The sequence below is a fragment of the Cynocephalus volans genome, chromosome 14 (genome assembly GCF_027409185.1).
Source record: "Cynocephalus volans isolate mCynVol1 chromosome 14, mCynVol1.pri, whole genome shotgun sequence".
NCBI lineage: Eukaryota > Metazoa > Chordata > Mammalia > Dermoptera > Cynocephalidae > Cynocephalus > Cynocephalus volans.
Genome location: NC_084473.1, coordinates 26,334,406 through 26,362,245, shown reverse-complemented (window position 1 = coordinate 26,362,245; position 27,840 = coordinate 26,334,406). Strand labels below are relative to the sequence as shown.

At 45.4% G+C, this 27,840-nt stretch overlaps 2 protein-coding genes across 3 annotated transcripts; one reads left to right on the top strand and one right to left on the bottom strand.

Annotated features, from left to right (window-relative positions):
* Positions 1 to 190: 190 nt before the first annotated feature.
* On the bottom strand, positions 191 to 21,336 carry GCKR (glucokinase regulator). Its single transcript, XM_063078896.1, is given in 21 exon segments — positions 191 to 292; positions 352 to 423; positions 880 to 1,013; positions 3,221 to 3,386; positions 11,255 to 11,338; positions 11,433 to 11,530; positions 11,726 to 11,822; positions 12,194 to 12,270; positions 12,612 to 12,709; positions 12,905 to 13,022; positions 13,629 to 13,746; positions 14,872 to 14,977; positions 17,434 to 17,500; positions 17,503 to 17,518; positions 18,579 to 18,632; positions 18,817 to 18,883; positions 19,228 to 19,301; positions 19,690 to 19,758; positions 20,408 to 20,476; positions 20,648 to 20,803; positions 21,277 to 21,336. Coding segments are annotated over 21 exon segments (1,902 nt in total).
* A 1,656-nt stretch (positions 21,337 to 22,992) lies between these two features.
* FNDC4 (fibronectin type III domain containing 4) lies at positions 22,993 to 26,043 on the top strand. 2 transcript variants are annotated; one of them, XM_063078721.1, is made up of 7 exons: positions 22,993 to 23,319; positions 23,483 to 23,627; positions 23,713 to 23,828; positions 24,072 to 24,276; positions 24,727 to 24,816; positions 25,134 to 25,258; positions 25,443 to 26,043. In XM_063078721.1, the coding sequence occupies exons 2-7, from the start codon at positions 23,507 to 23,509 to the stop codon at positions 25,476 to 25,478; spliced, it is 693 nt and encodes a 230-aa protein (XP_062934791.1). In that variant the 5' UTR covers positions 22,993 to 23,319; positions 23,483 to 23,506; the 3' UTR covers positions 25,479 to 26,043. The 2 variants fall into 2 exon arrangements, with proteins under 2 accessions (XP_062934791.1, XP_062934792.1); XM_063078722.1 differs by lacking the exon at positions 25,134 to 25,258.
* The last annotated feature ends 1,797 nt before the right edge of the window (positions 26,044 to 27,840 follow it).

Genomic DNA, 27,840 nt, shown 5'->3' with positions numbered 1-27,840 from the left:
AAGCCAGTGAAAATGGAAACCACTGGGTTGAAAGCAAGAGCTCCCCCTCCCAAGGAGGAGAGAATCTTTCTCCCCACCCTGGGCTGCTGGTGCCCCTGGAAACTGAGCCTCTCCCTCCCACCATATGTGCCACTGGCACAAGTCCCCTTGGGTTGGGCTGGGACCTCTGCACATGCCCAGAAACAGCAGTTCACTGCATGGCAGCCTCTACAGTCTTGAGGGGGTCTGCATTGCGCTTCTGACCTGGGCCAGCAAGGGCAATCCTGACAGCCTCACAGACTGGAGCTACAGCCTCACAGACTGGAGCTACAGCCTCACAAACTGGAGCTACAGCCTCACAGAAGGAGCTACAGCTAGGTGTGCCTTGGCCTCATCATGGATCGAACACCGGAATAAGAGGCTCAGCAAGGCTGTGGGGATCACCTGTGGGGAGGAAGCAGGAAGAAGGGAAGCCTGAGAAAGTGAGATCATCTGAGGAAGAACTCTGGAGGAGCATTTGGAGTGAGATTCAAGAGCCAACAGGCTGGATGCAAGAATAGGACATTATCAATAGAAAATGGTAATGAGGTGGGTCAAGAGCAGAGAGAAACATTTACTTTGACCCTGAAAACTCCTATTCATCCTTCAAAACCCAGTGCAAAGGCTCCTCCTCCCTCTCTTCCCTGACTCCTCTCCTAGGAAAGATAAAAGACCCCTTTTCTGTGCCCCTGTAGTACCTTTTCCATACCTCTGTGATCACTTGTTGCAGTCATGTCTCCCCCATAAAGAGGGAGCTCCTCGGGGGCAGAATGTCACTGAGCTTCATAAACTCAATGCCAAGCAAAGTTCCTGAAAATGCTTGATAAGGGTTTGTTGAATGACCAGCAGTGGGCAAGATACTTGTTCCTTCTCATTTGCAACCCAGATGTGGCAGGAGATGGGAGCAGCCCAAATATTATCTGACAGTGGCTGAGGAAAGTGGATTGCTTGAAGGAGGCTCTCGATGCATTGAGCCTTGGACTGTCCAGGAACCGCTATGGAAGAAGTGGTAAGGTCAGTGTCAGGCTAGAAGGTCAGGGGAACTGAGAAGGGGTCTAGGAAGGAGAAAGAACTAGGAGAGTGGGGGCTGGGATCCCGAAGACAGGCTGTAGAGGCTATAGAGAATTCATCCCTGTGACGATCCCAAACGCATAATCCCCAGGTGTAAAGAAAACAGGGTTAAAGGGGCTGGTGGTGGGCCTTGATTGGCTGGGTTAAACTGGAGAATTAATGGAAAATTGGTCAAATTTTCAGCTGTGTCCCATCGACCCCACAGATTGGTAATCTTAAACCGAACTCCCTCCCTCCGTTTCCTCCCTGCACCTTGTTCATCCACAAACGCTGCTTCCTTTTGCCACCACCTTCCCCTCTGTCTAGCTCAGCACCATCCAATAGAAACACAATGCAAGCCACATGTCATTTTAAGTTTTCTAGTAGCTGCATTAAAAAAGAAACAGGTGAGATCAATTTTAATAATATATTTTATTTAATGCAATTATCCAAAATGTTTCAACATGTAAGCAATATTAAAAATTATTATTGAGATATTTTATAATATTTTTGTATTAAGTCTTTGAAATCTGGTGTGTATTTTACAATTACACACCTCAACTGGGTGCTACACTTGCAATGTTAACAAGTAAAATGTAGTCCTAGCACTATAAACTTGCATTTAATGAAAAAAAATTACATTGCTCCAGTTTTCAAGTAAAATTAAAAATTCAGTTCCTCAGTCACACTAGCCACATTTCAAGTGCTCAGTAGTCACATGTGACTGGTGGCCATCGTTTTGGAAGCAGAGGTATAGCTACATCTGATAAGTCCAAATTCTTGTCTGGCTTTAACTTTCCACAATCTCTTCCCTTCCCGCTCCTTCATAATCCCTCACTATTGTGTAAAGTGACTTTGCACTCTAGTTAGACCTGTGTCCCCAACATAGCATGCCTAGTCCCCCTTCCAGGCTTTGGCTAATGCTCTTACATACAAAAATGCCTCTGCCCTTCACCCATCCAAGCCATAACCACCAGGCCTAGCTCAAATGTCACTTCTTCCATGAAGCCTTCTGTAGCGCGATAGTGCATACTGACCCCACTGTCTCTGTAGTTCTACTAGACTTCAATAACAACCATAAGTTGTTTTAGGGACTTGGTCGGTGCTCACTAAATATTCATTAATTGATTCCTTTCTGGTAAAGTTGTCATATTTGGCAAATAAAAATACAAGACATACAGTTAAATTTGAATTTCAGATAAATAATGAAAAAAAAATCATATAAGTACAGGATAGGTTTGTTTTAATTCCATTTTTCCATGAGCTTTTTGAAGTACCTTCATATGTCCCAAACATTGCAAGGGACACACTTATACTAAAAAAGCATCCTTTATTTATCTGTAGTTCAAATTTAACTGGGTGTCCTATATTTTTACTTCCTAAATCTGGTAACTCCACTACCATGACCATCTGTCATGCTATCTGCTCAGTATCCATTCCTCCTCCTCCAGTACCAGCACCTTGATTTTCCTCTGGGGAAATAATGCTCCCCCACTCTCAGGCCACATGGTTTGACTGGGGCTCACCTCCTGCCCCTTCCTCTGCCACCATCTTCAAGGGAAAGCTATGAACCAGGCTCGGCAGAGTGCCCTTCCCTGGGAGAACAGTGACTGGTTCAGGCATGTGCACGTGACCCAAGCCAAGCCAATGAGAGCCCTCCCCCAGGGATTTGCAGAATCACAAGGACAGATAAGCACTCTTCTCATTAGGGTTGCTGAGTTGGTAGGACGTCAGGCTGGCACTACTAGTGTCCAATTTGCCACCTAATGGAGAAAACCTGCCTGAGAATGAGAGCAACACAGAGAAAAGCAGAGCTAAGGGCTGAAGGTTCTGGAACACGTCATTAGAGTATCTGGGTCCAGCTGCCCTAGAACTGTTCGGTTACATGAGCAGTCATTTGCCTTGTTTAGCTTAAACCAGTATAAAGGGTATTCTGTCACATCCTTGTAATTGAAAGAATCTTGACTAATATAGTTTCACTAACACACACCCATGCATGCACATATAATTCTCAGAGGCAAGGATGCGTCTGATAGAAGTAGCACGCAGAAGAAGAGTCAGTCAGTCCTTACCCCTACACATATCCATACCTCTGCAAAAAGGCCCTCCTATGGCAGCCTAGGCATCGAGCCCAGGCTCCACCCTGCTCCACCCCATCATGTCCCTACCTGCAGCGTGGCCAGTGCCCACCAGAAGAGCTTGGAGTTGGCTATGCGGAGGTCCAACATGTGGTTTTGTAGGATCTTGCTGAGAAGCACGTGGGCCCCATTACTCACCGTATTCAGCACCCACTTGGTGCTTAGCTCATGCTGGAACTTCTAAAAAGGGCAGACCCAGAAGAGTATCAAAAATTAGAGGACAGGAAAGCAACAAGGTGGACAGCGCCCTGTTATCAGACAGAAAACCAACAGTTGAAAACCAGGGCCAAAATGCAGACATAATTTGTTTGACAAGCCCAGCATTTAAATGTTAGGATGGTAGGTTTAAACCAGGACTGTCTCAAGTACACCTGGTGGTTTCACCCATTTATGTTTGTGACCCCTGGGTAGACAGATATCTTCTCTGAGTTCTTCCATAGTAGGGTTTTGCTCATGCCAGAACTTCTTTTACTCCCTGGGTACCAGACAGGAGAGGAGTAGAAGGCTTGGGATTCATTCCACTAAACCACAGCTCCTTGAAGGCATGGTATCTTATTCTGCTCCAGAGACCCAGTCCTTTTGACAATGGCTCACACATGGTTACTGATCTATACGTGTTTCTTAAAAAACAAATTCCATTTAATCCTTACAACAACCCTACGAAATAGGTTTTTCTATCCCCATTTCTATTTATGAGAAAACTAAAGGTCAGAAGTAAATCAGCATGGATAAGCTCATATGATAGTGAGATGCAGAATCAGGACCTAAATCCTCAATGATGAAGGCCTGTCCTACTTTGCCACAATCATCTCCTGGATAAATGAGCAAATGTACGTGAAAGCATGTTGAAAACTAAAATGTTGTACAAACACATGGTACTGTGAGTATAACTGCCCCCTGTCCTTGGCCCTCATATCTTGCTCACTTTGTGGCACTTATAATATCTATTGCTGCACTTTCAGGGCAACAGGGGTCCAGTAAAGGTGTTGAGGGCATTAATTAATTGGTCCTAGCCATGCTGAGGAAAACAAGCTACTGCTACTATTACCTCCTTATTCTGGAACTCTAGAAATAGCTGGTCACACAATCCCCCAGAAGAGGATATACTGAAAACATTTAACAAGTGAATGACAAGGATACTGGGTACAACAACAGTTAATCTGACCAATCAGGATGAAGCTGGCTCGTATAGTACCGATGCATGTCAGACTGCCCTGTGGGAGAGGTCAATTAAATCTAGGTTATATCATTAACTATATATACCATTAAACATTTACCATTAACTATCATTAACGCAAAAAAGTTTTTTAATTTTACATAATTTGGAGCTAGACACATTCATTTTAAAGTTCATATGGAAAAATAAGCCAGCAATTATAGCCAGGAAAATCCTTTAAAAAAAGAGCAATAAAGGGAGGATGAAACCTATTGGATATTAAACATACCATAAGGCCTCTATAGTGAAACATATGTTAGTAGCACATCAATAGACAGACCAGTGGAACAGAATAGAAAGTCCAGACATAGGCCAATGCACACAGGAACTGAGTATGTGACACAGGTAGCATCTCAAATAACTCAGGAAAAGATGGGCTTAAAAGGATTATATGGGGACAATAGGATAATAACTTGGAAAATATTAAATGGGATTCATGTCTTACCCCATGAGAATAAACTCCTAATGAATTAAAGATCTAAATGTAAAAAAAAAAAGAGAGAGAGAAAGAAAGAAAGAAACCATTTTTACAAAAAGAAAACATGGTTGGAATTCCTTTACAACCTGAGTTTTGGGAAAAGATTTCTGTGCCTCAAGAACAAAATTCAATAAAAGAAAGATGGATAAGTTCAACTTCAGGAAATTAAAACAAAGACTTTGGCATGGTTAAAACCCAGAGAAAATATTTACAACATATATCAGAGATAAAAGGCTAATGCCTTTAATTTACAAAGGACTCAAAATCGAGGGATGAAAAAGACCAAAAAACATGTTAGAAAAAAAGAGTAAAACACCTGAACACACAGTTCACAAATGAAAAATTTTAAAAAATTTTACTAAAAACCTTTAAGCATGTGAAAGATGCTCACCTTCACACATAGTAAGAGAAATACAAATGAAAACTACACAGAAACGGTATTTCTCATCTATCAGATTGGCAAAATCCAAAAGCTTCACAATCCTCTCAGAGAGGCTATACTGAGAATGGAAGCAGCCTTCTCGTATACTGCTGGTGTGCGAAGCCAAATGCTAAATCCCTATGAAGGGAAATTTTGCAATATCTAACAAAATTACAATGTGTTTTCCCTTTGACCCAGGTCTATTACTTCTAGAAATTTACCCCAAAGATTCACTTCTAACATTACGAACACACACACACACACACACACACACACACACACACTCATACATTTACTGCATCATTATTGGTAATAGCGAAATATTAGAAACAACCTGAATGCCCGACATAGGAGATTGCCTGAGTAAACTATTGTATACATGGGATCACTTACAAAGGTAAAAACTAAGGAAGAAGAGCCCTATAAACCAAAATGATTTTTAGGATACCTTGTTAAAGCAAAAAAGAGTATAGTAAGCTGCCTCTTGTATGAGAAAGTGCAAAGTATATATACTCACACGTACACTTTTTTTGGCAAAAAGCAATGCAGGAGGATAAACCTGTAACTAACAAAATTGGTTACCTACAGGCATGAGTGGAAATGGGATGGAAGGAATAGGGAAGGGAATGGGACATCCCCTTTTTATAGTTTTTATAGTTTTGATCTTTAAACCATGTTATGTTTTACATATTCAAAGATAAATCAAAAACTGAAAAAACTCTAAAATTGAGAACAAATAAAGACAGCTGAACCTGTTTATCATATTAATAACATAACCACAGAGGGGAAAAAAAGAATCAATCCAAGTGGCTTTTGAACACTTTACTCTCTTTCAGTGGGATACAATCAAAGGACAAAAAGAACTGCAAAGAAACTTTGAACATTTTTTAATAACTTTGTTAATGATAGTGCTATTAGGGTAGCAATTTCAAAACTGTTTAGTACGTATTGTAGAATTGAGTAAATATATTGATGATGTTGGAAATCAACATTCTTCCTAAGGGAAAGGGGATAGGAAAGTGAGAATATACATACATACACATATGCATATATGTTTATATGTGTGTGAATATAAATATATATACATACACACACATACACAATACACATACATATACAAACACACACATATCCTTGTCCTTTCTACTGATAGGGCTTAGAGACAAAGACACACCAAAGCACTGAACACCCTTAGCTCCTAGGTTTTCATAAACCAGAACCCATTAACAAGAATCAGGGCTCCTTGGAGAAATGACTGATTACGACTGGACCAGGGAAAGTACAGGTAAGCCTGAGACGACGTTTTTGTATTCCTGCATAGGAGACTGACTGGGTAAACTATTGTATGTGCACACACACACAAATGTAAATAATAATGAGGAAAAGATCTGTAAACTGCAAGGTGAGGGATTTCCTGAATATCTTGTTAAGCAAAAAGGGTGTACTACCCTTTGCATAAGAAAAAGGGATTTTTTCTTTTTCTTTTTGCAAAAAGAAACACAGCAAAGAAGGTTCAAATATTGATGTGAATATGTCACAAGGGCACAGGAGCCAGCTTGAATAGGCTCTCATTTTGAACGTTAAAATGAATAATGAAAAATGACAGGAATAGATTAAAACACGTTTAACAACAACATGAGTCCATACTGATATTAAAAACAAACATGGATGGGGTGGAGAGAGAAGAGAAAATTTTCCTTTACAGAAGAATGTCAACTAATAAATACAGATAGAAAGAACAGAAATAGAAAAGTATCATTTTAAAACCACCATATAATAATCGATTAAACCAAGAATCATCAGTGGATGCTAAAACCATTGGCTGAAAAATTGCTAAGAAACAGGATAAAGAGAAATCTAACAGAACCACCTTAAACAAATGATCAAACATAGCATCACCAATAAAGGGGCAAACTGGTATCAGGGGCCTCCTGATATGACACACTGATAAGGGCACAGCCTCCCCTAGCAGTACTCCTGGCAAAAGTTTTTTTTTAAAAGATGACCGGATCTTAACCGGTCATCTTAACCCTTGGATCTTAACCCTTGACTTGGTGTTGTCAGCACCACGCTCAACCATTGAGCTAACTGGCCGTCCGTATATGGGTTCTGAACCCGTGGCCTTGGTGTTATCAGCACCACACTCTCCCGAGTGAGCCACGGGCCAGCCCCTGGCAAAAGTTTTAACCTGAGTATAACAAAGAAACAATAGGGCAAATCCAAAGTGAGGCACGTTCTGGAATACAATTGTCCTGGACTTCTAAAATGTTGATGTCATGGAAGACAAAAAAAAAAAAAATAGGCTGAGGAACTCGTCTAGATTAAAGGAAACCAAAGAGACCTGAAACTAAATGCACTGTATTATCCTTGACTGGATCCTGGATCTGGAAAATAAAAATAATACAGAGGTAATTGGGGAAATTTGGATGTGGTCTGGATATTACACAATAGTATTGTATTAAATGTCATTTTCCAGAGTGGATAATTATATTGTAATTATGTAGGTGAATGCCTTTGTTCTTAGGGGACACATGCCAAAGTAATTAGTGTGAAGTGTCATGCTATCTCCAATTATCTTTCAAATGATTCAGGGGAAAAGAGAGATAGGAAGCAAACATGGCAAATGTTACCTGGTGAATCTCTGGCAAAGCACATGAGTGTTCATTGTACTATTACTGCAATCTTTCTGTACGAATGAAATTTTTCAAAATATAAGTGTGGGGGCAGTTTACATAAAAAATATTTCCACAACTACAGATTTACCAGCCCTAAAGGAAGCCTTATTTCAAATAATTCCAATCCATTTAGAAAGATAAAACCAGCACCAAGCAAAAGACAAAAACCACAGAGGAAAAGATTGATAGATTTGACTACATAAAATTGTAGATAAAATATCTCTACATCAAGAACATAGAAATAGGGCTGGCTGGTTAGCTCTGTTGGTTAGAGTGCAGTGTAACAGCACCAAGATCAAAGGTTCAGACCTCCATACCAGCCAGCTGCCAAAAAACAAACAACCCCCCTCCGAAAAAAAACAAAACTTACAAATAAAAAAGAATAACAAACTGAGGAAAAATATAGAACACACAAAAAAAGGCTTCTGTCTTTGCTATACACACCCCCTCTTACAAATCAGTAAGAAAAGTAAATAAATATCCCCCCAAAAGAATGAGTGAATACACCCAAAATACATGAAGAAGCAAGCAGTACATGAAAGAAAAAAAATCAAACTGGCCAAATACATATCTTTAAGCAGTCAACCTCCACAGGAATTAAAAATATATAAAACAACACTAAAATGCCTTTGTTTTGTTTGGTTGCTTTGCTCATTAGCAAAGATTAAAAAGATAGATACTACCCAGTGTTTATGGGGGTGTGAGGGAACAAGCAATTTTACACTTTGTCAGTAAACAAACAAAAGAAGTCAATTTGACCATATGTGTCAAAACGCCTTAAATTTTTTTTTTGACCCAGTGATTCCACTTTTGGGTGGAATTATCCTAGTGAAATAGTCAAATGAACAAAAGGTGTGTGTATAAGGATGTCTGGTGCAGCATTTTAATAAAAATCATCATATTGAGACTGTCTCCACATCTGACAATTAAGGTTAGAGTAAACAAATTATGGTACATCCAAACAGTGGAATATTACATTGACATTAAAAATGATGGCATAGATGTATTAGTACAGAAAGGAGTTCATAATTTTAAATGAAGAAAAGCAGCGTAAAAACAGCATGTCAATATGGTCTTATTTTTGCACATATATATTTACATATGCATAGAAAAGAAGTCTAGAAGGGTATTCTCCAAAATTTGTAAGAGCATTTTTTTGGAAGTCAGTGGATTATGGATGATTTTTTTCTTCTTTTGCATTTCTGTATTTTCTAAAGTTTTTACAGTGAAAATGTATTGCTATTAAAATAATATTTTTGTTTAAAAATACAGTTGTTTAAAAGATTGTGGAATATACTATAAAGCATATGTACTTCACAGGGCCTGGTTTTCCAAAGCCTTGCAGAGTCAAATATTGACCTTGTGGAGGACTGGAAATTTTCCTCAGGCTATAAAGTCTCTGGTGTAAGATAAAGATTTGTGGCACAGCAAGGTTGCTGGCTCAAGGACAGACCAGTTACTGATTGTTATGTAAAGATACTGAGAAATTGCTGTAAGAAGGAATGTTTGCTAAGATCAAGCTGTTGTTGATAGGACCACTTAATTGCCTTACTGGAGTGTCATCTGGCTTGTTTCACTGAAAGTTACCAGCCTAAATTGTTAAACTATAACCCCACCTATGTTCTCTTCCTGTAACTTCCTGGTCTGGAAAATAAATGCAGGAAGAGAACCCCAGTTCAGGGTTAATTTCCCAAGGAAGGGTTGCCTCTTGCTGGAGGGAGTGTTCCCAGGGAAGTTAACCACTTTGGGGCTCCTCACTGGTCAGAAGAGATGGGCTTTGAGTAATCCTTTGCGTCTCCGTCACCCAGGGGAAGTGGGGTGACAAATCCGTGGGGGGCAAAGCAACACAAAGCAACAAAAGATCACAGATTATCATTTCCTATTATATCCCCTATCCCTGGAACAGCACCTGGCATGTGATAGGTGCTTAAAAAATATTTGTTGAATAAACAAAAGAATCCAGCTTAACTCTTAGATGTGGTTGAAATTCATTTTGTGTGGCAAAGTAAACCATGGACTTAGACACACAAAATCTGGGTTCACGTCTTGACTCCTGTCTTAACCAAGATCACATCCCTTAATCTCTTAGTTTCAAACATACATTCCTCAGAAGATTGTCATGAGAACTTAGATAATACATGTGAGATACTTTATAAAGGGCAAAGGGTATTAGGTATTATGCGTATTAGGTATTATGATTGTATAATAGAACCTATAAGTGTGGAGAGGTATGTAAAGGTACTTCAAAAAGTACATGGAAAGATTTGCATTGTCTTTTAATTCTATTTTTCCACAAACCTTTTGAACTACTCTCATATAACATAAAGGAGGGGTCAAGATGATGTGAGGTTAATTAGAGAAGACTTCCTAGAAGATGGGAGATCTTAAAGGAGACAATGAATGTGGAAAGCATGCCAAGAAGCAGGAATGTGATAAATGGACACTGCTTGGAAGGGAAGACAAAGATATGCCTTGGTAGGAGACTGAATCCCCTGCTCAGGAGGAGAGAAGGTTCCAGAAGAGTTCTGAGTCTAGGTAAGGCAGCATGCCAGCTGTGTCTGGTTAGCTCGGGAAGCTTCCTGTAGGAGGTGGGTTGAATAATGGATGAGAGATCACATCTTACCAGGGCAACCCTTCAGGGCTCTGATCCCACCCTACAGAGGGTGGGCAGGTGGTATGTGAGAAAACTGAGGGCCAGAGATATAAAATTCCTTTCTTTCTTGGGCCACACAGCAGCACTGGACTAGAGCCCAAATATCCTGATGTCCACTCCAAACTCTAAACTGTGAAGTGCACACAAACTGTTATTTTTATAATTATTATCAGTGCTTGTACTGGATTGTAATTTCATTAGCAAACAAGGACTATATCAGTGTAATATTATTTGCAGCAAATTCCGCCCAGTATAACTTGCAAAATAAAAACAGAAAGAAAAAGAAGTGACTTAAAGGCTTTTGGATAATGATATGACTATAGTATTGACAATTAACCTGTCCCAAAGGGCAAATGAACATCCGTTGGGTGACTGGTGGTCTATCCTGCACTTTTTGCATATTCCTAGAGAGAGCTGAACCCAGTAGCGCATTGCCTTGGAAACTCTGACTAGTGACCTGGAAACCCAAGAACTTCCCCAGCTGGCTTTGTGGAGGTCCGACAACCCTTCAAGCTTTCTACTCTCCAGGCTTGGGTTTTCCAGTTTCTAGAATCTCTCCCCCTCTGAGCCCCTCACCACAGATATTACCTTCTCATTCCTCATGCCTGGATGAAGTTCCCTTCATATTCAAAGAAAAGCAGTGGCCATGTGATGCTGATGATGGAAGGCAAGAGCTTCTTCAGAGCGGTCTGAGGAGAGAGAGAAAGGAGCAGAGGAGGCCTCTGCAGGAAGGCCTGGCTGCAGCTGCCTCCCAGGGTCCCCTCCTCATGGCTGGATCCTCACTGGCAAGCACTGCCCCACAGTGCTGTGCACCAGGGCCTGGATGTTGCTGGTCTTCTCTCTCACCTGCTCCACCAGTGTCTGCACCTCTGTGAGGTTGTCTAGGAGAGGCAGAGGGCATCACAGTTGAAGGGCTGGCTGTGCAGCGGTTCTTCCGCTCCCCCAGGGTCCAGTCAGGATACTCAGCCCTGTCCCTCCCTCTGGGAAGGTTCCCCAAGACCCAGAAAAATGACAGCTCCTCTGAGTCACTCTCCTGCCTCCATCCCTTCACCCACAGCACCCATCTCCCCTCTCACCATCCAGGGTGAAAATGAAGACCACAGTGTCAGTTTCCATGAGGGATGGCAGGATGGAAGTCAGGAAGTCCTCCTGGGAGAAGGAGAACTGGGGACCCTGGGGCAGAGGAAGATGGGGCAGTCCTTCCCATGAACACACTCTAGAGCACAGACTTAAAGACTGATGAGGACCTTTGAGGACATCTAATACAGCCACTTTGTCTACAGATGAAAAAACTAAGGTTCAAAGAGGTAAACGTTATGCCCAAGATGATGTAGCAAGTCAGTGGACTAGAGCCAGGTTTCGGGGGTAAATCCAGAGCTTTCCAAACTCCCTGTGCTACCCCAAAGCCTTGCAACCTTCAGCCCACATTCCCTTCTCTATCTATCCCATTGTTCTCCCCCCACTTGTCTCCCCCTTCCCCTTTCCTTCTACCCTCTGCACAACAGTGATCATCACAAACTCCCCAAGTCCTGTCCTCCTCTGACCTGATCGATGAGCTCAGCCTTATGGTTAAACATGTCACTGTGATCAGCAATGAGAAAGCCACGGATATCTCGGAAATCTGGGAAGTTTAGGGACAGTGAGAAGGGAGTGATGGACTTTTTAGGAAAGAAGGGTTCTGGGCTTCAGGGGTGTCAGTGGGGCTGGGAGGAAAGCAGCAGGTGGGCGTGGGGTGAGGAGTAACCCGAGTGGGAGGCCGTAGCTAGGCGTGGTGGTGGGGGTGGGGGTCGAGGGATCAAGCACTTAGTTGGTGTTCAAAGGACGGAGCATGTAACTGAAATGCCTATTTAGATAGGGCAGGATAGACACTGCAGAACCCCCATGGATTGGGAGTAGGAAAGTGTTTGGATAGTGGACCAATGGATTGGGATGAAGAGGAATCAGGAAGAATGTCTGTCCCACCAGCACCAAAGGTGTGGATGCACTCCACTCCATCCATGATGGCAATGATGCCCAGCGTCTGCCAGCCAACCAAGTGCACTCGGCCTTTCTTCTCCAGGCTGACAATGGGTCTGATGTGAGGACATGAGGGGAGAGATCACAGTGAAAAGAGGCCAGAGGCACACATGGAAGAGCACAGGGGTGAAGAAACAATAAGCCTGCCCTGACCATCCAGCACGCAGACCTACAACCCTCACTTCATGGTCTCCTTCCCCATCCAGGCCACATAGCCCTTCAAATACAAATCAATACACCCGCTGCTAACTTGCTTCATCAGGATGGCAATCTTGGAGCTTTGGCTGTAGGTCACCTGATGAGCCCACTCAAACATCCGCAAGATTTCCAGGAGGCATCTGGGGAAAATGCCACCAGCTCCCAGGGAGAGCCCAGTGCCTCCTCAGAAAGCCTGGGTAGCACCCCCCCAAGGGAATGGCACAATTTCCTTAAACTAAGTTCCACTGGTCCCTGATGGAGGTGCACAGAGTGGAGCTAGACTGCGTTCCGGAGGGGCAGCAGGGGCTTCAGTAAGCAGAAAAGGAAAGAGCAGGAAGCGGGATAAGGGCATCAAAAGAGCACGGGGAGGGGGACAGGATCTAAGAGTTGCTGAAGAGGTAACTGGAAGCCAGGCCAGAGACCCTGCTGAGGGCAGGAGGCCCATAGCAGAATGGGCTCTACATTGCATGACCTGGACCATCCCCACATCCAAGGACACTGGGCTAGCTGTGAAGGCCCCAGGCAGGCTCACAGATTAGGTCTGGACCTGAGGAATCCAGGATCCACTGGAAACAATCCAGACTCTGCAACCATGTGACAGGAACAGCAACATTCACTTGCCAGCTCTTTTTCTGGGGGGAGGTGGTGGGGCCATGGTGTGCCTGCCACCAGGCCAGTCTCTGGATCTGGTCCTGCCATCGCCCATCCACACCACTCCTCCCTCTGCCTGACTTTGATCACTCTTTTTTCCAGACCCTCCCTAACTTTGAGATGCTGCAATGCCCCGGTCCACAGTCTTATGGGCTGCTAACAACAGGGTTTCCAGCAGGACCTTGGTGGCACTTCCACCTTTCATCCGGGAGGAGCCACTGAGACCCTCAGGCTAAGGAGGCAATGACACCCAGGAATCCACCAGTTAGTGATCCCTGTGCATGCCCCCTGGTTAGTGACCCCTGGGCATGCATTTGATAGTACTGGTGGCCCCCAGTGTGTTGTGAGGAGGAGTGCTGGTTTAACTGAAGAGGAGAAGAGAGAGGGAAAGGGCCACTTCTAGTCAGTCTTACAGTATATTCAAGACTCTAGGGAGGAAGAAACAATGATGGGTTTCTTGTCAGCTGGGTCAAGGATTTTTCAGAGAATGCTTTTCTTTAGGAGAACTTTCTCCCTACCTCCCACTACCGCCAAAAATGTCAATCCACACGTCACATTTCACATGCTTTGGACAGACCAATGAAGCAGCCATTGCAATGGATCAGCACACCATCAGACAGATTACAGCAAGAAGAATGATCAGAGCAGTGGCTGAGTAAAGATTTAAAGTCATCAATGGCAGAGAGGAGGAAAGAGAGACGAGCATCTGGGAGAGGAAAGCGATGGGACTCTCATATAAAATGAAATTTTGCCTTCTTATCTCACAGAAGGAAGACTGAGGAGAATGTCACAGATGTGCCCATCATGGGCAGAGGGAGGCAGAGGCAGGGATTTGGCTAAGGCCCTTGTAAGGACAAAGTAACATGGCACTAGTGAGATGTGTCCACACCCAGAGAAGAAAAAAGGAACAGGAGCACTGAGGCTAAGAAGGCCCCCCCCAGTTTTGGAGAGGATTTACAAAGGCAGGAGAATGAAACTGCACCCCATTTTTTTTAAAGCCCACATTCAAAATTTAAATACACTGAGAGACAGAATGAGACCTAACAGTGGCCGTTCAATGCTGTCTATACATATATGGAATAGAGCTCCTCTAAACAGAAACTGCCCTAGATCACTGAAGTGTTTGATGATCACTGATTTGAGAGACAGGGTTGAAATGAAGAGAAAACATCTTAAGGTGAAAAAGTAAATGAGAAAATAGGACTTGATTTATATAACATTTTAGTTGACACACAAGGCCTCAAGAATTTAGGCAAGATGTAACCGAACCTAAAATCAGAGGCCCTAAGGAAGCGGCAAGCAATTCCCAGATGGGGTGGAGGTGGGGAAGATAGAAAAGAGGAGAGAGAGGCCCTACCCCGACTGCAGGACTGAGCACAAGAGCTTTCTGTTTCTCTTGCATTTTATGCATCCGCTCTGCTACTTGTCGGAATGTTGAACTCCAGTCTTCAATCGGGTCATTTCTGGGATGGAGAGAGACACAGACGTGAGGAGATTGTCTATGAGGATCTAAAGGAAGTGCTTTAGCTGGGAGACAGGATCAAAGACCACATTGGGATTGGGGGTCAGAGGTCAACAGCTTCACAGAGAGAGATGCTTTGGAGCTCACAGAGACCCTGTGTCCCTGAGCCCCAAGGATGGGGCTAATAAAACATTCAGTAACTTAAGCCCAGAGCAAAGCCAACACTCAAGTTTAAAGTTCCAGCCTGAGACAAGAACCTTCTTGTATCCTGGTCCTTGCATAAGCCCCATTGCCATGGCCACACCAGCTTCGTCCTCTGTAGGCCCCTGGGGGAATGCCTGTCATCCAAACATCAAACTTGCCACATTGTCTCCATCTCAGGGACCATCAGAAGCCCTTCCCATTCCTGGAAATAGATTCCAGAAATCCCTTCAAAGAGTGAATCCTCACTACCTGAGGATGGGATAACAGTCTTTAGCAAGGGAACCAAGCTGCGAGGTATGAAGCGTAGCACCTAACAGCTGGTGAACATTCCTTGAATGAATTAATCAGGAACAAACCAAAGTGTTAATGAGAAAAAAGAGCTTCAGGCTTGTTATCTGCTTAGTTACAAATCATGGAATCTCAAAAAAACGAGAATCTTCTGTCATTGATCTCTAATGGCTTGTTAGGGGATAATTTGTGAATCACCCATTGCGGCAGGGCCTCAAAGAGCTACCTCTGTAGGTGGCTTTATGAAAGTCCCCTTATCATCCCATCACTGCAAAGGTTCCAACTCTTCTTGAACTATTTTTACATTTTTCTTCTGTATTAGTTCTAGGGCAGACAAGTCTCACGTATTTCATAACCATTGTGTAAAGTGTCTCCTGTCATCTGTCCTCAAACTATTTCTGGAACTTCCTAGAGACCTCAGAAAGAGGAGACTTGGGTAGAGAAAGGAAACAGTGTCCATATTGTGTGGTTTAAAATTGAAATTCCCAAACTTGGCTGGACATCAAAATCACCTAGGGAGTTTCATTTTTTTATACTACCTATTTCTGGGTATCATGTCCACCCTGAGACCCAGATTTAGCAGTTCTAAAGTAGAATCAAAAAATCTGTATTTTTTAAAAGCTTCCCAGACAACTCTGAAGATCAGCCAAGTTTGGGAGCCACTGACTTAACGAACAACTGGAAGTTCTCCATGCCTACATTATTTAAAATTCTTCATCTCACTTAGTCACAGGGCCTGAAGGTAGTTAGCACCCATTGCAGCACATACGTTTTGGTGGAGAGTCCTCCATGAAAAGGATCAGGATTAGGAGAATCTGAGACTCATTTACACCCTGGTAACAATTATACTACAAGCCTAGAATCTGAGAGGTGAAAAAGTACCTCAGGAAGAACCCAGCTCTTCCCCCTCCCCAAGACCACCACTAAAACCACGAAGCTGCTCTAAAATAATCAACAAGGCTTTCCTGGAATCCCTCCAGAGACAGGAAGCCCTTAGCTTCATCAGGTGGCCCACTCCAATGGTATATTTAGCAGAGTTCCCCAACCTGGTGTGCGTGCACTGGGATCTCCAGTGATACTTTCAAAAAATAGGTATTTCAGGGCCTTTCCCCGAGCCTACAAAATCACAAGGGGCTAAGAATCTTCTTCCTTCCTTATCTTTTTCTGGTGGCTGGCCGGTATGGGGATCCTAAACTGTGACCTTGGTGTTATAAGGCTGCACTCTGAGCTAACCAGCCAGCCCTTTTCCTTATATATTTTTAAAATTTATCAATATATATTTTCCTCATATTTTTAAATGCTTCCCAGGCAGCTCACATACAGAACCACATCTGAGTCCTATTGGTTTAACAGGTTGACTTTCTCTGAGATTAAAGTGGCCACTTTGATAGAGAAAAAGAGGGAGGTGATTTGGTAGCACAAGGCTCTCAGAAAAGGAAACGGTGGGAGATTTGAGTAGTCAGAGGGGAACGAAGGGGTGTCTGAAATGATGATAGAGAACTACACTAAAATAAGGGAGCTAGGCAAAAAGGAGTAGGGGCCACTCGGCACCCACTACTACAATTTTAAAAAGATGCTTGGGGCTCACCCCAAATGAACATACAGATCTTTGTGGTATCCACGTTTCTGACCCCATATTATTCTCTGGCCCTTGTTTTCCTTGCCTCTTCAATCCCTGTTTTGAGTGTATGCTATCTTTTCTTTTATATATACTTTGTAAGCCACCTTCAATCATTTCTGAAGCAAGGAGAGAATAATTAAACAAACATACCAACAAACAAAAACCTCATAAGCTTAGGGGCACCCCATACTTACTTTAATTTTCTGGGATTTGGTGAATATTTGGGATTTGGGATTGATATTCATCTGTCCTCTCCTTTGCGATTGTACTATAGACTTTGACATGCTCCCTCCCAGCCTCCCCCAGGGCTGGCCAGTCACCACCTGTCATTACAGAAGGCTTACCTGGCCATGCTCACTGGATTGAAACCAACCAGGACTGGTAAGAAGACATCTGTGTTGTAGTCCATCGGCCTGCCACAAAGGGAGCCTGCTGGTGGGGAGAGAGGAGGAGATGATGAGGGGGTTCCTCTGAGTGTTGCCTGAAGCCTACATGCATCAGAATCCCCCAAAATGCTCATGACAAACGCAGATTCCTAGGCCCAGTTAAGATCTATTGGATCCAAATTTGAAGGGAAGGGCCCACATTCTTAACAAGTATCCCAAGGGCACTACATTTTTAAAAAGTTCCCCAAGGAAGTCTTCTGCACAGTAAAGTCTGAAAACTATTGAACTAAATTGTAAACTCCCTGAAGTCAATATCCATCCACATCTAACACTGCTGGGATCTAGTTTCTGCTCAGTGAATTCTTAGAATCAGAGAGCTGCAGAGTTGAGAACAAACTTGGGGTCATCTAGCCCAGTGCATCTCAAACAGACTACTTGGGAATCTTATTAAAATGCAGATTTGGACTCAGTTGGTCTGGGGTGGGGCCAAAGATTCTGCATTTCTAACAACCCCCAGGTGACACTGATGTTGCTGGTGCTGGGACCATGCTTTAATTAGTAAGGCACTAGTCCAGGTGCCAGATTTTTCTGTAACGGGCCAGAGAGAAATATTTTAGACTTTGTGGCTCCGTCAAACTACTCAACCCTATGGTTGTAGCATGAAAGAGGACATAGACCACATGTAAACACAAATGGCTGTGTTCCAATAAAACTTATTTACAAGACAGGCAGCTGGCTGGATTGGCCTGCTAGTGTAGTCAGCTGACCCTGAGACTAGTATGTCTATCTTGGTAGTTTTTTGTGTTTTTTTGGTGGCTGGCAGGTACAGGGATCTGAACCCTTGACTTTGGTGTTATAACACCATGGTCTAACCAACTGAGCTAAGTGGCCAGCCCTTGGCTGTTAAGGATTGATACACAGTTATTCTAAGATCCCTTCTCACATTCATAGAACTGGATCCAAATTAGTGAAACTAAAATCAAGATTTCTTGTGTAAACTTTGTTTCCTAGCACCCACCTTGTCAATCTATCTTCCATGCTTTTTCATTCCCATCCCCTTCCTCCCTGTAAAAGTGGTCCACTCAACCTGTCTTCACACTCACAGAAAGTCCCATTGAAATGCCAATGACGATCACTCTTTTCTTCCCAGCAGTCACCTAGGAGAGGCGGATGGGCAAGTTAGTGCAACTGGGAAGACTCTAGGGTACAAACCTATTGTGTGAGATATCAGGGCCAGGGCCAGGAAAGGAAATAGGCTTTGGCTGAATGTTCGGGCTTTTATATCCCCATGAAAAGGAAGAGACAGATGTCTCTTGTTGAATGTCAGTAGAATGCACAGACCTTCTTCAGCTCCTCAATCCCATGCAAGGCACTGTCTTCTGTCCCTTCCTTAGAGGCCACCACAGACCTAAGAGGACAGACTCAAGGTAAATAGCAGTGGTTGGGAAGCAGAAAGCTATGGTTTATTAGGCCAGGCTACATTAAAAGAAGGGAATGAATAAAAAACTATCCTTGAACGAGCACCCACTGTTTGATTGGCACCATGACAGACACTCCAGAGTTGAAAAAGCCAAATACCTGCCGAACTTAGTCAGGCAACCTAAGTATGTGAAGTGAGCCAAGTGGAAGGCAATAAGGAATGGTAGGGACCAAAGCAAACTGGACACAATCTCTGTCTAAAGGCATTCAAATTCGATTTCTAAAAAACACTATTCAGGCCAAACAAAATATTCATAAGCCAGTTTGACTTACTTGTCACCTCCTGGAATGAGGTAGGTGTACAGAGGTTTCTGTCCTAAACCTTTCATTAGCTGGTTAAAGGAAACCTGTTGAAGGGGAAAGGATTTGAGGAAGCACAATGGAGGAAGAATTATCTTGGATTTGCAACCCCTAGAGGGCAGAAGCTGTAAAATGATTCTCTTAGGCCAGTGCGTAACCCAGTCCTACTTGGAATCTGGCACTTAAAGATGCAACTTGTAGATGATTATTGGGGGTTCATGAGATGTAGAGACATTGGCAATAGACTGGTGGGGCTCAGATGGGCTCAGAACAAATGGGACTTCCTGGTGAGATCTAGCTTTTGGAGGAGAGAGGCAGGCCTAGAGCCCAGGTATAGTGAGGCGTCCACCAGGGAGCTTAGCTATTATGAGTTTTATGGTCCTGAGAGTCACCCTCAGAGGAGGAAGGGAGGAAAACTAGGATCGGGGTGCTCACCGACATTAGGAATGCCATTCGGCCAGAGGTACCCCCTCCACTCAGCACCACCAGCCCGCCATCTGGCTTCTGAAAAAGGAAAAATGCCTAGGTCACCAGGGCCCAGTCAGGTTGGGGGAAGCATAGTCTTTTCTTTGTTGGTAATGGAAGAGGAATTGGTGAGCCTTCTTATCCCTCCCTTCCCACAAATTGAACAGAATATAGGCAGTGTGGTGTAGCAAGAAAGAACACTGGATTGGAGAAAGAAACTTCAGTTTGACTCCCTTCTCTGGCTTAGCTACTCATTCAAACCCTTACTTATTCCAGAAAGGACTGAAAGCAGCTTCATCATCTAAATAAAAATAAATACTAAAAGCCAGCATTATCCAGCAATTATTATCTGGGTGTATTTGGGCAGGCTACTGTGATTACCCTTTCTAAGTCTTTGTTTTCTCATCTGAAAAAAAGCAGAGACAATAATACCAGCTTCATAGGTTTTCGTGAGGGTAATGGGTGTGAAAATGTATTGTTAACTATAAAGTACTATGCAGATAATAGTTATCATTATCATTATTATTGATTAATAAGATGACAATAAGGATCCAAAAGGAAGGACTGGAAGAAGGGAGAACTGAGATCTATAAAAGTGAGAAATGAAGACCAGAAAAAAAAAAAAAAAAAACAGAAAGTTAGAGGGAAAGAGAAAAGTTTAGGCAGGGAGCAGATGAAGGGTTAGTACCTTCAGTACTTCCTGAACTTTCTCAGCCACTTGTACCATGGTGGTCAGAACTGATTCGCTGTAGAGTCACTGTAGGGAACAGGTAGGAATCAGAAGCCAAGAGAAAGAGGACAGTGAATTGGGGTTGTGGGGCTCTCAGGGTTTCCAAAATCAGCAGCCATGGTCTGGGAGAGCAGAGGTTAAGGTGGGGTTGGGGTTGGCACCTTTATTTGTAGTATGCAGGGGATGAGTCTTTGTCACCTGGTATGTGGGTGTGACTTGCCCCTCCTCCTGGAAGATCTCAGCCTCACATTGCCCCAGCAATTGAACAATTTTCTGGGCATCTGCTTTGTCCAGGTCCTGGGTCAGTGGATTTGACTTCTCTGTGATTGGCACAGCTGCCTCATACCCAGACAGCTAGAGGGAAGAGGGGTTAAGGATGGAGGCAGGAAGCCAAAGCCTCATTCATGCCCACTGGAGGTGGCAGTGGTAGCACACACAGTATTTGGACTTATACACACACACACACCATGCACTCCTGGAATTTATTGGTACTCTGGGCCTATTAGGGAAAGAAGATCAGGAAGGAAGACAGGAAGAAAGAAGGGGGTGAACAGAAATCCAGGGTGGAGGGAAGTCCAGATGGAAAATGTTTCTAGCAGGGCCGGCCCGTGGCTCACTCGGGAGAGTGCGGTGCTGATAACACCAAGGCCACGGGTTCGGATCCTATATAGGGATGGCTGGTTAGCTCACTGGCTGAGCGTGGTGCTGACAACACCAAGTCAAGGGTTAAGATCCCCTTACCGGTCATCTTTAAAAAAAAAAAAAAGAAAGAAAGAAAATGTTTCTAGGAATCAGTGCAAAGGGCCAACATGGAGAAGGGGTCTTACCTCCCACTTGCCAGGCTCCGGGGTTTCAATCACATGTTGAAACTGTTTTATGCCTGGCATTGTCCTCTGCTGTGGACACACTGTCCTGCCTGCCTCTTCAGCCACACAAACCCCTCTGGTCACAATGACTTGCTTCCAGCTGTCAGGGCTTTCTCTGAGCCTCAGTGATGATTAATTCAAGAACTCTGGCCTCTCTGAGTGCCACCCCCTGCACCTCTGCCTGCATCACTCATTCCTGGTTGCTAGACCCCCAGCCTTCTGGTAACCCCAGGGGAGCCCCTGAGGTTCGTTCCTCTTTGCATGCATCCTGACTTGCCAGCCTCTACTTTGCCCCATGAAGAGGATGACCTGCGGTTGATTACTCTTGCCCCTCAGGCACAATGCCCTCTTACCTGGAAGACCTGGAGCCTGGGAGTGCAGGACAACACCCAGGCCAGTGAGAATCCCAAGGCAAGAGTGCTCTGGACCAGGATGCCTCAGGAGGCCAGAGATCAGGGTCTTCAGGTCAGCAGAAGTCAGAGGACCTGGCCCATGGCTTGATCACATGCTCAGCACACACAGTCGTCCCCTGCCCCACTGGCCCCATTTTACCCTCTCCTCTCAGAAAGGAAGACAACAGAGGCTTCAGAGCCCTAGGTGTGCACACACTGAACTGGATATTACAGGGGGGAAGATGCCACAGAAATAGAAATACTGTAATAAGAATTAGAAACCAAAGAATCTGCCCTAAATACAATGTTAGCTGACATTTATTTACGCTGAACAATGCACTTTTCACATACAGTATCTCATTGGATACATCAACACTAATAAGTCAGTATTGACATTCTCATTTTTCAGCTGATGTTGGTTGCTTAAGATCACAAAGCTGGTGAGTTAGGGGCACACCCAGGTTCTCACTCCAGATTTCACGCTCAACCAAAGGATGAAATAATTTAAGGACATGCATATTTTTTGAATGAACGAAGTAGCTAACAAATTCGTGCAAAGTAATAATAATCACTCATTCACATAATGTTGTAAGATGTGTAAAGATCTTTCCCCACTATTGTCTCATTTGATCTCCACAACAGCCTTGTGAGGCTTCATGTGTTCTGCTTTACAGGTGGGAAACCTGAGGCACAGATTAACCAGTTTCTCCAAAACCACACAGTAAGTGGCAGAGCTAAAACACACAAACAAACAAATGAGTCATAGGTCTTTGCTCTTTAATTCACCCTATAAAACCAGCACTCTTACACATAATGCCAGACACATAGGAGATTCTCAATAAATGTGTTTAATAAATGAAAGAATGAATGAGAAAGCGAACGGAATCAGGTTATGAATGGGAAACAGCCTTAAAAATTGACGCAGTCTACAAGTAAGAAACTGTTACAACAATGATTATCTCGGCCACTCTGTCCCCTGTCTGCACCCGAGGTGGAATTCCTCCTCCCAACTTGGCTAATTCCATCCGGGGAGGGAGGGGCTCTCCCAGGTGCCCGAGACCCTCGCACCTGCGCCTCTCCCCACGCCCCCGCCGGCTCATCGGCTGGACCCGGAGAAAGACGGGCTGGGGGCCCGGGAGGCCGCCATGGGGAGGGTCGTGGGCGGAGCCCCGAGAGAACCGGGAGCGGGGGAGGGGGCGGAGCGGGAGGGTGGATGACGGCGGCGAGAACCCCGGCGGGGCGGGGCGGGCCGGCACGTCCCGGCCGGGCTGCGGCGGAGCGAGCGGAGCCAGCGCTGCAGAAGGCGGCGGCTGGCCGCCCGGGACGGTCACCTCCCGCTGCAGGGGCCGGCGGAGGCAGCCGCACTGCCAACCGCATCGGGGACCCAGGCCAGCGGCCAGGCCGCGCCGGCAACGCCCCCTGCTCCGGGACAGACTCCGCGGCCCGCGCCCGCTCGGCCTCTGCCCTCCGCCCGCAGCTCGGCCCCGCGCTGCCCGCCTCGCTGGGCCCGCGCCGGGATGGGGTAGGGACAGCGCCACACAGTCGGCGATGGGCCGCCCTCTGGGCGCCGAGCAGCCCCCCGAGGCCTGACTGACCGCGAGGACCGGCGGAGGTGGGCGTGGGCAGGGCACAGCGCCCCGGGGCGCCCGGGCATGCGGGGGCGGGAAGGCGTGGGGAAGATGGGGCTGCCGTGGGCCGTGCGGAGCCGCGGAGAGCTGCTGCCCACCGAGCGCTCCGGGCCGCCTTTGACTCCGCACAACTCCTGCCACCTCCAGGAGCCCCGCCTGGATGTCAAACGGATGCCCCAGTGCCCTCCAGCGGACTCGGTGGGGACCATGGCTTCGCTGATGCCCCTCTCCCCGTATCTAAGCCCCACGGTCCTCCTGCTGGTCAGCTGTGACCTGGGCTTTGTGCGAGCAGGTGAGTAAAGAGGAATGGGGGCGGGGTCAACCAGAGCTAGTCTGTGGTGAAACCTGTTAACCTGTGAACACCCTGGCACCCACAGACCGGCCTCCTTCTCCTGTGAATGTGACGGTCACTCACCTCAGAGCCAACTCGGCCACTGTGTCCTGGGACGTCCCAGAAGGCAACATCGTCATTGGCTACTCCATATCCCAACAAGTATGAATCACCCTTCTGCTCCCCCAGCCTGTGTCCTTGGATCTCTGAACATTCCTTCAGTTTCCTCCCCCTTTTAAACTCCCCTCCTCGAGGTGGAGGAACCTAGGAGCTGGTGTTTCCTGGGTCAAGCTGCCCTTTTCACCCTCCTGCCTTGGAGTGCTTGGATATTCAGGAGTCCTGGGTTGAGCCTTGTGACCTGGGACTGGGGTGAGGCTGCCCTCCTGTCCCATCATCTCCCTGCAGCGGCAGAATGGCCCCGGGCAGCGTGTGATCCGGGAGGTGAACACCACCACTCGGGCCTGTGCCCTCTGGGGCCTGGCTGAAGACAGTGACTACACAGTGCAGGTCAGGAGCATTGGCCTTCGGGGAGAGAGCCCGCCAGGGCCCCGGGTGCACTTTCGAACTCTCAAGGGTTCTGACCGGCTACCGTCAAACAGCTCAAGCCCAGGTGAGGGTCTGTTGGATTCTCTAGTTTTTTACCTGGATTTTTAGTCTCTTATTTATAGCCCCAAAGCAATCAATGGTCTAGCTTAGAGGAATAAAAGGATGATTTAATTCACCGTAAGGCCAGAAAGGAAGGAAAAGCAGGTGGGCAGGGAACCGGCTATAGACAGGCTAGTAATGAATTGTTTGGGGGCAAGTCTTTTAGGCTTCCTATTACCCAATCTCATTTCACATCAGCTGCAGCCTGCCTGAGCTACCTCCTGCATTTTGGTCTCTAACCACTTGTCCACCAATGGCTTTCTCTCAGAGAGGGGCTACCCTACAACTGCAGGGGCAACACTGTGAAGGGTCTCAACAACTCTAATCCCTGGCATCTCCATCCTGCATATGTCTGCATAGATATAGTTCTCTAGCTGTTCCCTGGTAATCCCAAGTCTGTCTCCTCCCTTCTCAGGGGACATCACAGTGGAGGGTCTGGATGGAGAGCAACCACTGCAGACTGGGGAAGTGGTCATCATCGTGGTGGTGTTGCTCATGTGGGCTGGTGAGTAAGCAGCTGGATGGGGGACCAGGGACTGAGGAAGTGGGACTCGGTGAAGATGGGAGGTGGCGAAAGTTGTCAGGAGAACGAGTGACCAAAACGGAGCGAGGAGATGCTTAGTTGACGGGGAATGGTTAGGAGAAGTTTGAAGAAAGGGAAAGAAGGCTGTTAGGAGCCCAAAGAGGAAAATTGCATGGGCACCAAGAATCCAAGAATTTTCTTCTTGGATTTTCTAGAAGCCGTGTGGGTATCTCACTGCCCTCCAAGGCTGTGAGTGGGGAGGTCAAGATCAAAGCTCAGATTATATTGTTGTGTTTCAGCTGTGATTGGGCTGTTCTGCCGTCAGTATGACATCATCAAGGACAATGACTCTAACAACAACCCCAAGGAGAAGGGCAAGGGGCCGGAACAGATTCCTCAGGGAAGGCCAGTAGGGACAAGACAGGTGATGTGGGGGCCAGTAAGGGTGGGAAGGGTGATTTTGCCCCTGAGGGGCAGCCAGAGAAAGGAAGATGACCAAAAAGGGGCAGGGAAAGAGGGAGAATGGAAGATGTGGGATGCAGGAGGCTGGAAAGGGTGGCACCTATTACCTTCCTGAAATTAGAGACTCAAACCAGTTTCTTTCACAGAAAAAGTCACCATCCATCAACACCATCGATGTTTGAGTGAAGAAACAGAACCAGAAGAGAGATGAACTAACAACTGGGGGATGGGGACAGGGTCAGGGAGAGCCTAAGATGGTGATCTGCCCAAGCAGAAGGATCCCACCTCCTCCCATAGGGTGATGACCCTCCCACAATCTCAGGCCTGGTACCCATCCTCTTTCCACTGTGAGCAGGGCCAGAAGGTAGGTCCGTTAGAGTCTGTGCCCCTGGACCTGGGGAGTACATATCAGATGGGATATCTCCTCCCATCTCCCAGGTCCAGGGGAGGGTCACTTGTTCAACCCTATCCCATTAGGTCCCAAATGAGGGCCCCAATTCACCTGCATCAGGACTCTTGGCATCCCCAGCTGCCCCCACATCTTGCCTTTGGGTCTCAGAGAAGGGTGTTTCTGTGGGTACTCCCCCTCCCCCAGCAAATAAAAGGAATCATCTGGGCCTAAAGGCAGATGCTGCACTGCACTACTCCAATGTCTTCCATGGAGCCTCAGGTGCTCCCCCTCTCACCTGGTAGCCCCTCCAGCTGCTGGTGATCTCACCCCTTGGACATTTTTCCAATAAAGATTCTTGGACAAACTGGAGCTGACTGTATGGTATACTGTATAGTATGCTGAAGACATTTCCCCACTTTGTCTCTCTCCTGGCTCTCCAAGGGCACCTCATACCACCACCAGCATGACAGCAGACTCTCAGTGTAAGGTGTTTGCTTCCATTCTCCAGACCAGAATGGGTGGAGAGGGATCAGGAAGAAAGGGCATAGAGAACTAGAGCCCTAGTTTCTTTTGCTTTGTTGAGTGAGAAAGGGGAAAAAGAAAAGGGAAATAAAAGATATATGAGGGTACTTCGAAAAGTTCATGAAAAATAGAATTAAAAGATAATATGAATCCTTCCACGAACTTTTTGAAGTACTTTTGTAAGTTCTTCCTACATGAGTGGAAACTAAGTTATGTCACATGGGCCAGTAACCCTTTTATCTTCACTGCTGACATCAATGGCCCAGCTCCTCAACATTTATTCTTCTGACTCCTCCATCAACCCTGAGCTAATGGTCAGAAAAGGACTGAGCAGTGTCTTGGGGACTAATGAAAGAACAGCTACAATAATGGATCCCTCAGTGCCACATGCTTCCATCCTGTGCATTCCTGTGCCTTACTCTTCCCTCCGTGGCTTTCCCATTCATCTCTGTCTCTGTCTCTTTCAGTCAGTGAAGGTCAATAATATTTATAAAAGGTAAATGAGTTTATATTCACGCTTTGCCAGCATGTCCAGAGGAGGATTCTGTAAATAAAATTGAGGGTTGGAGCTGCCCTGTCAAAAGAATTATAATTTAAACTTTAGGGCTTACTTGTTTCCTGTGAAAATAGGGGCTGTCCTGCATTCTTTCCTAATTTCCAAGGGCAGGTTAGTGGCAGTGAGAGAAATATCTGTTGACATTTGCAACCACTGCGGGGGAAAGGCTGCCGGATCCAGAGTCTCTCTGGAGAGCATATGCTACCCTTGCTGGAGGGTTACAAATCCCAACATCAGATATTTCCAGAGGAGGCTTATGAATAACTCGTTTTCTGCATTTCAATTTCTCTGATATGTTACAAGAAATTAGACCAAAAACTTCTGAAAGGGACCCTAATCCAAACAAAAATCAAGAATTCAATATCTTTTTTACTTAACCAAGCTCCAACCCCAGGTTATCACAAGACTTAATCTTAACCTGTCAGTTCAGCCAAGCTCTGGTTTGCCCTCTGCCCTGAACTATAAAAGCATCCTGATCTAAGTGGCCGTCTCTAACCCACCGTCACCCAATTCGGAATTAGGGTACCTTACCTTTCCCTGGCTGCTGGTTCCAGAACATTCAACTCTCAGACTCCGGAAACATCATTTCTTGGGATGAGAGTGTCACAAGGTATAGTAGCATGGCATGGAGAGAGTGAGCTAAGAGTTGAGAAGGAACATAAAGAGTGTTTAAATCTGCCAGCTCTGGATTGAATCCCGGTTCCGTCCTTTACTGGCTGTGTTAGCTTGGGCAAGTGACCCCTCTAATCCTGAATCTCCTATTATGTAAAATGGAACTCATAATACCGCCATCCCACTCAAAAGGTGGTTATGAGATTAAATGACCTGATAATGCATGTACACCACTTCGCACAGTACCTGCCAGACACATACTGTGATCCCGTGCAAGTCAGATAACCTATTTAGGTGCAATTCTGTCAACTGCAAAAGCCCTGCCATAGCAACCGCCCTGCTTTCCCCCAGGCTTGTGAGGATTAAAAAAGAATGCACTCGGCCACACTTCCGTACATCAAAGAGCGAGAAGACTACGATTACCATAACGAGGACGATTACGTAGGACCGGGAGTTTGCCGAA

What these genes read in the sequence shown, in the direction of transcription:
- FNDC4 (XM_063078721.1), top strand. Translation starts at nt 23,507, where the DNA reads ATGCCCCAGTGCCCTCCAGCGGACTCGGTGGGGACCATGGCTTCGCTG. An exon ending in GTCAAACAGCTCAAGCCCAG is followed by an intron (nt 24,277 to 24,726) that starts GTGAGGGTCTGT and finishes CTCCCTTCTCAG; the next exon opens with GGGACATCACAGTGGAGGGT. An exon ending in GGCCAGTAGGGACAAGACAG is followed by an intron (nt 25,259 to 25,442) that starts GTGATGTGGGGG and finishes TTTCTTTCACAG; the next exon opens with AAAAAGTCACCATCCATCAA.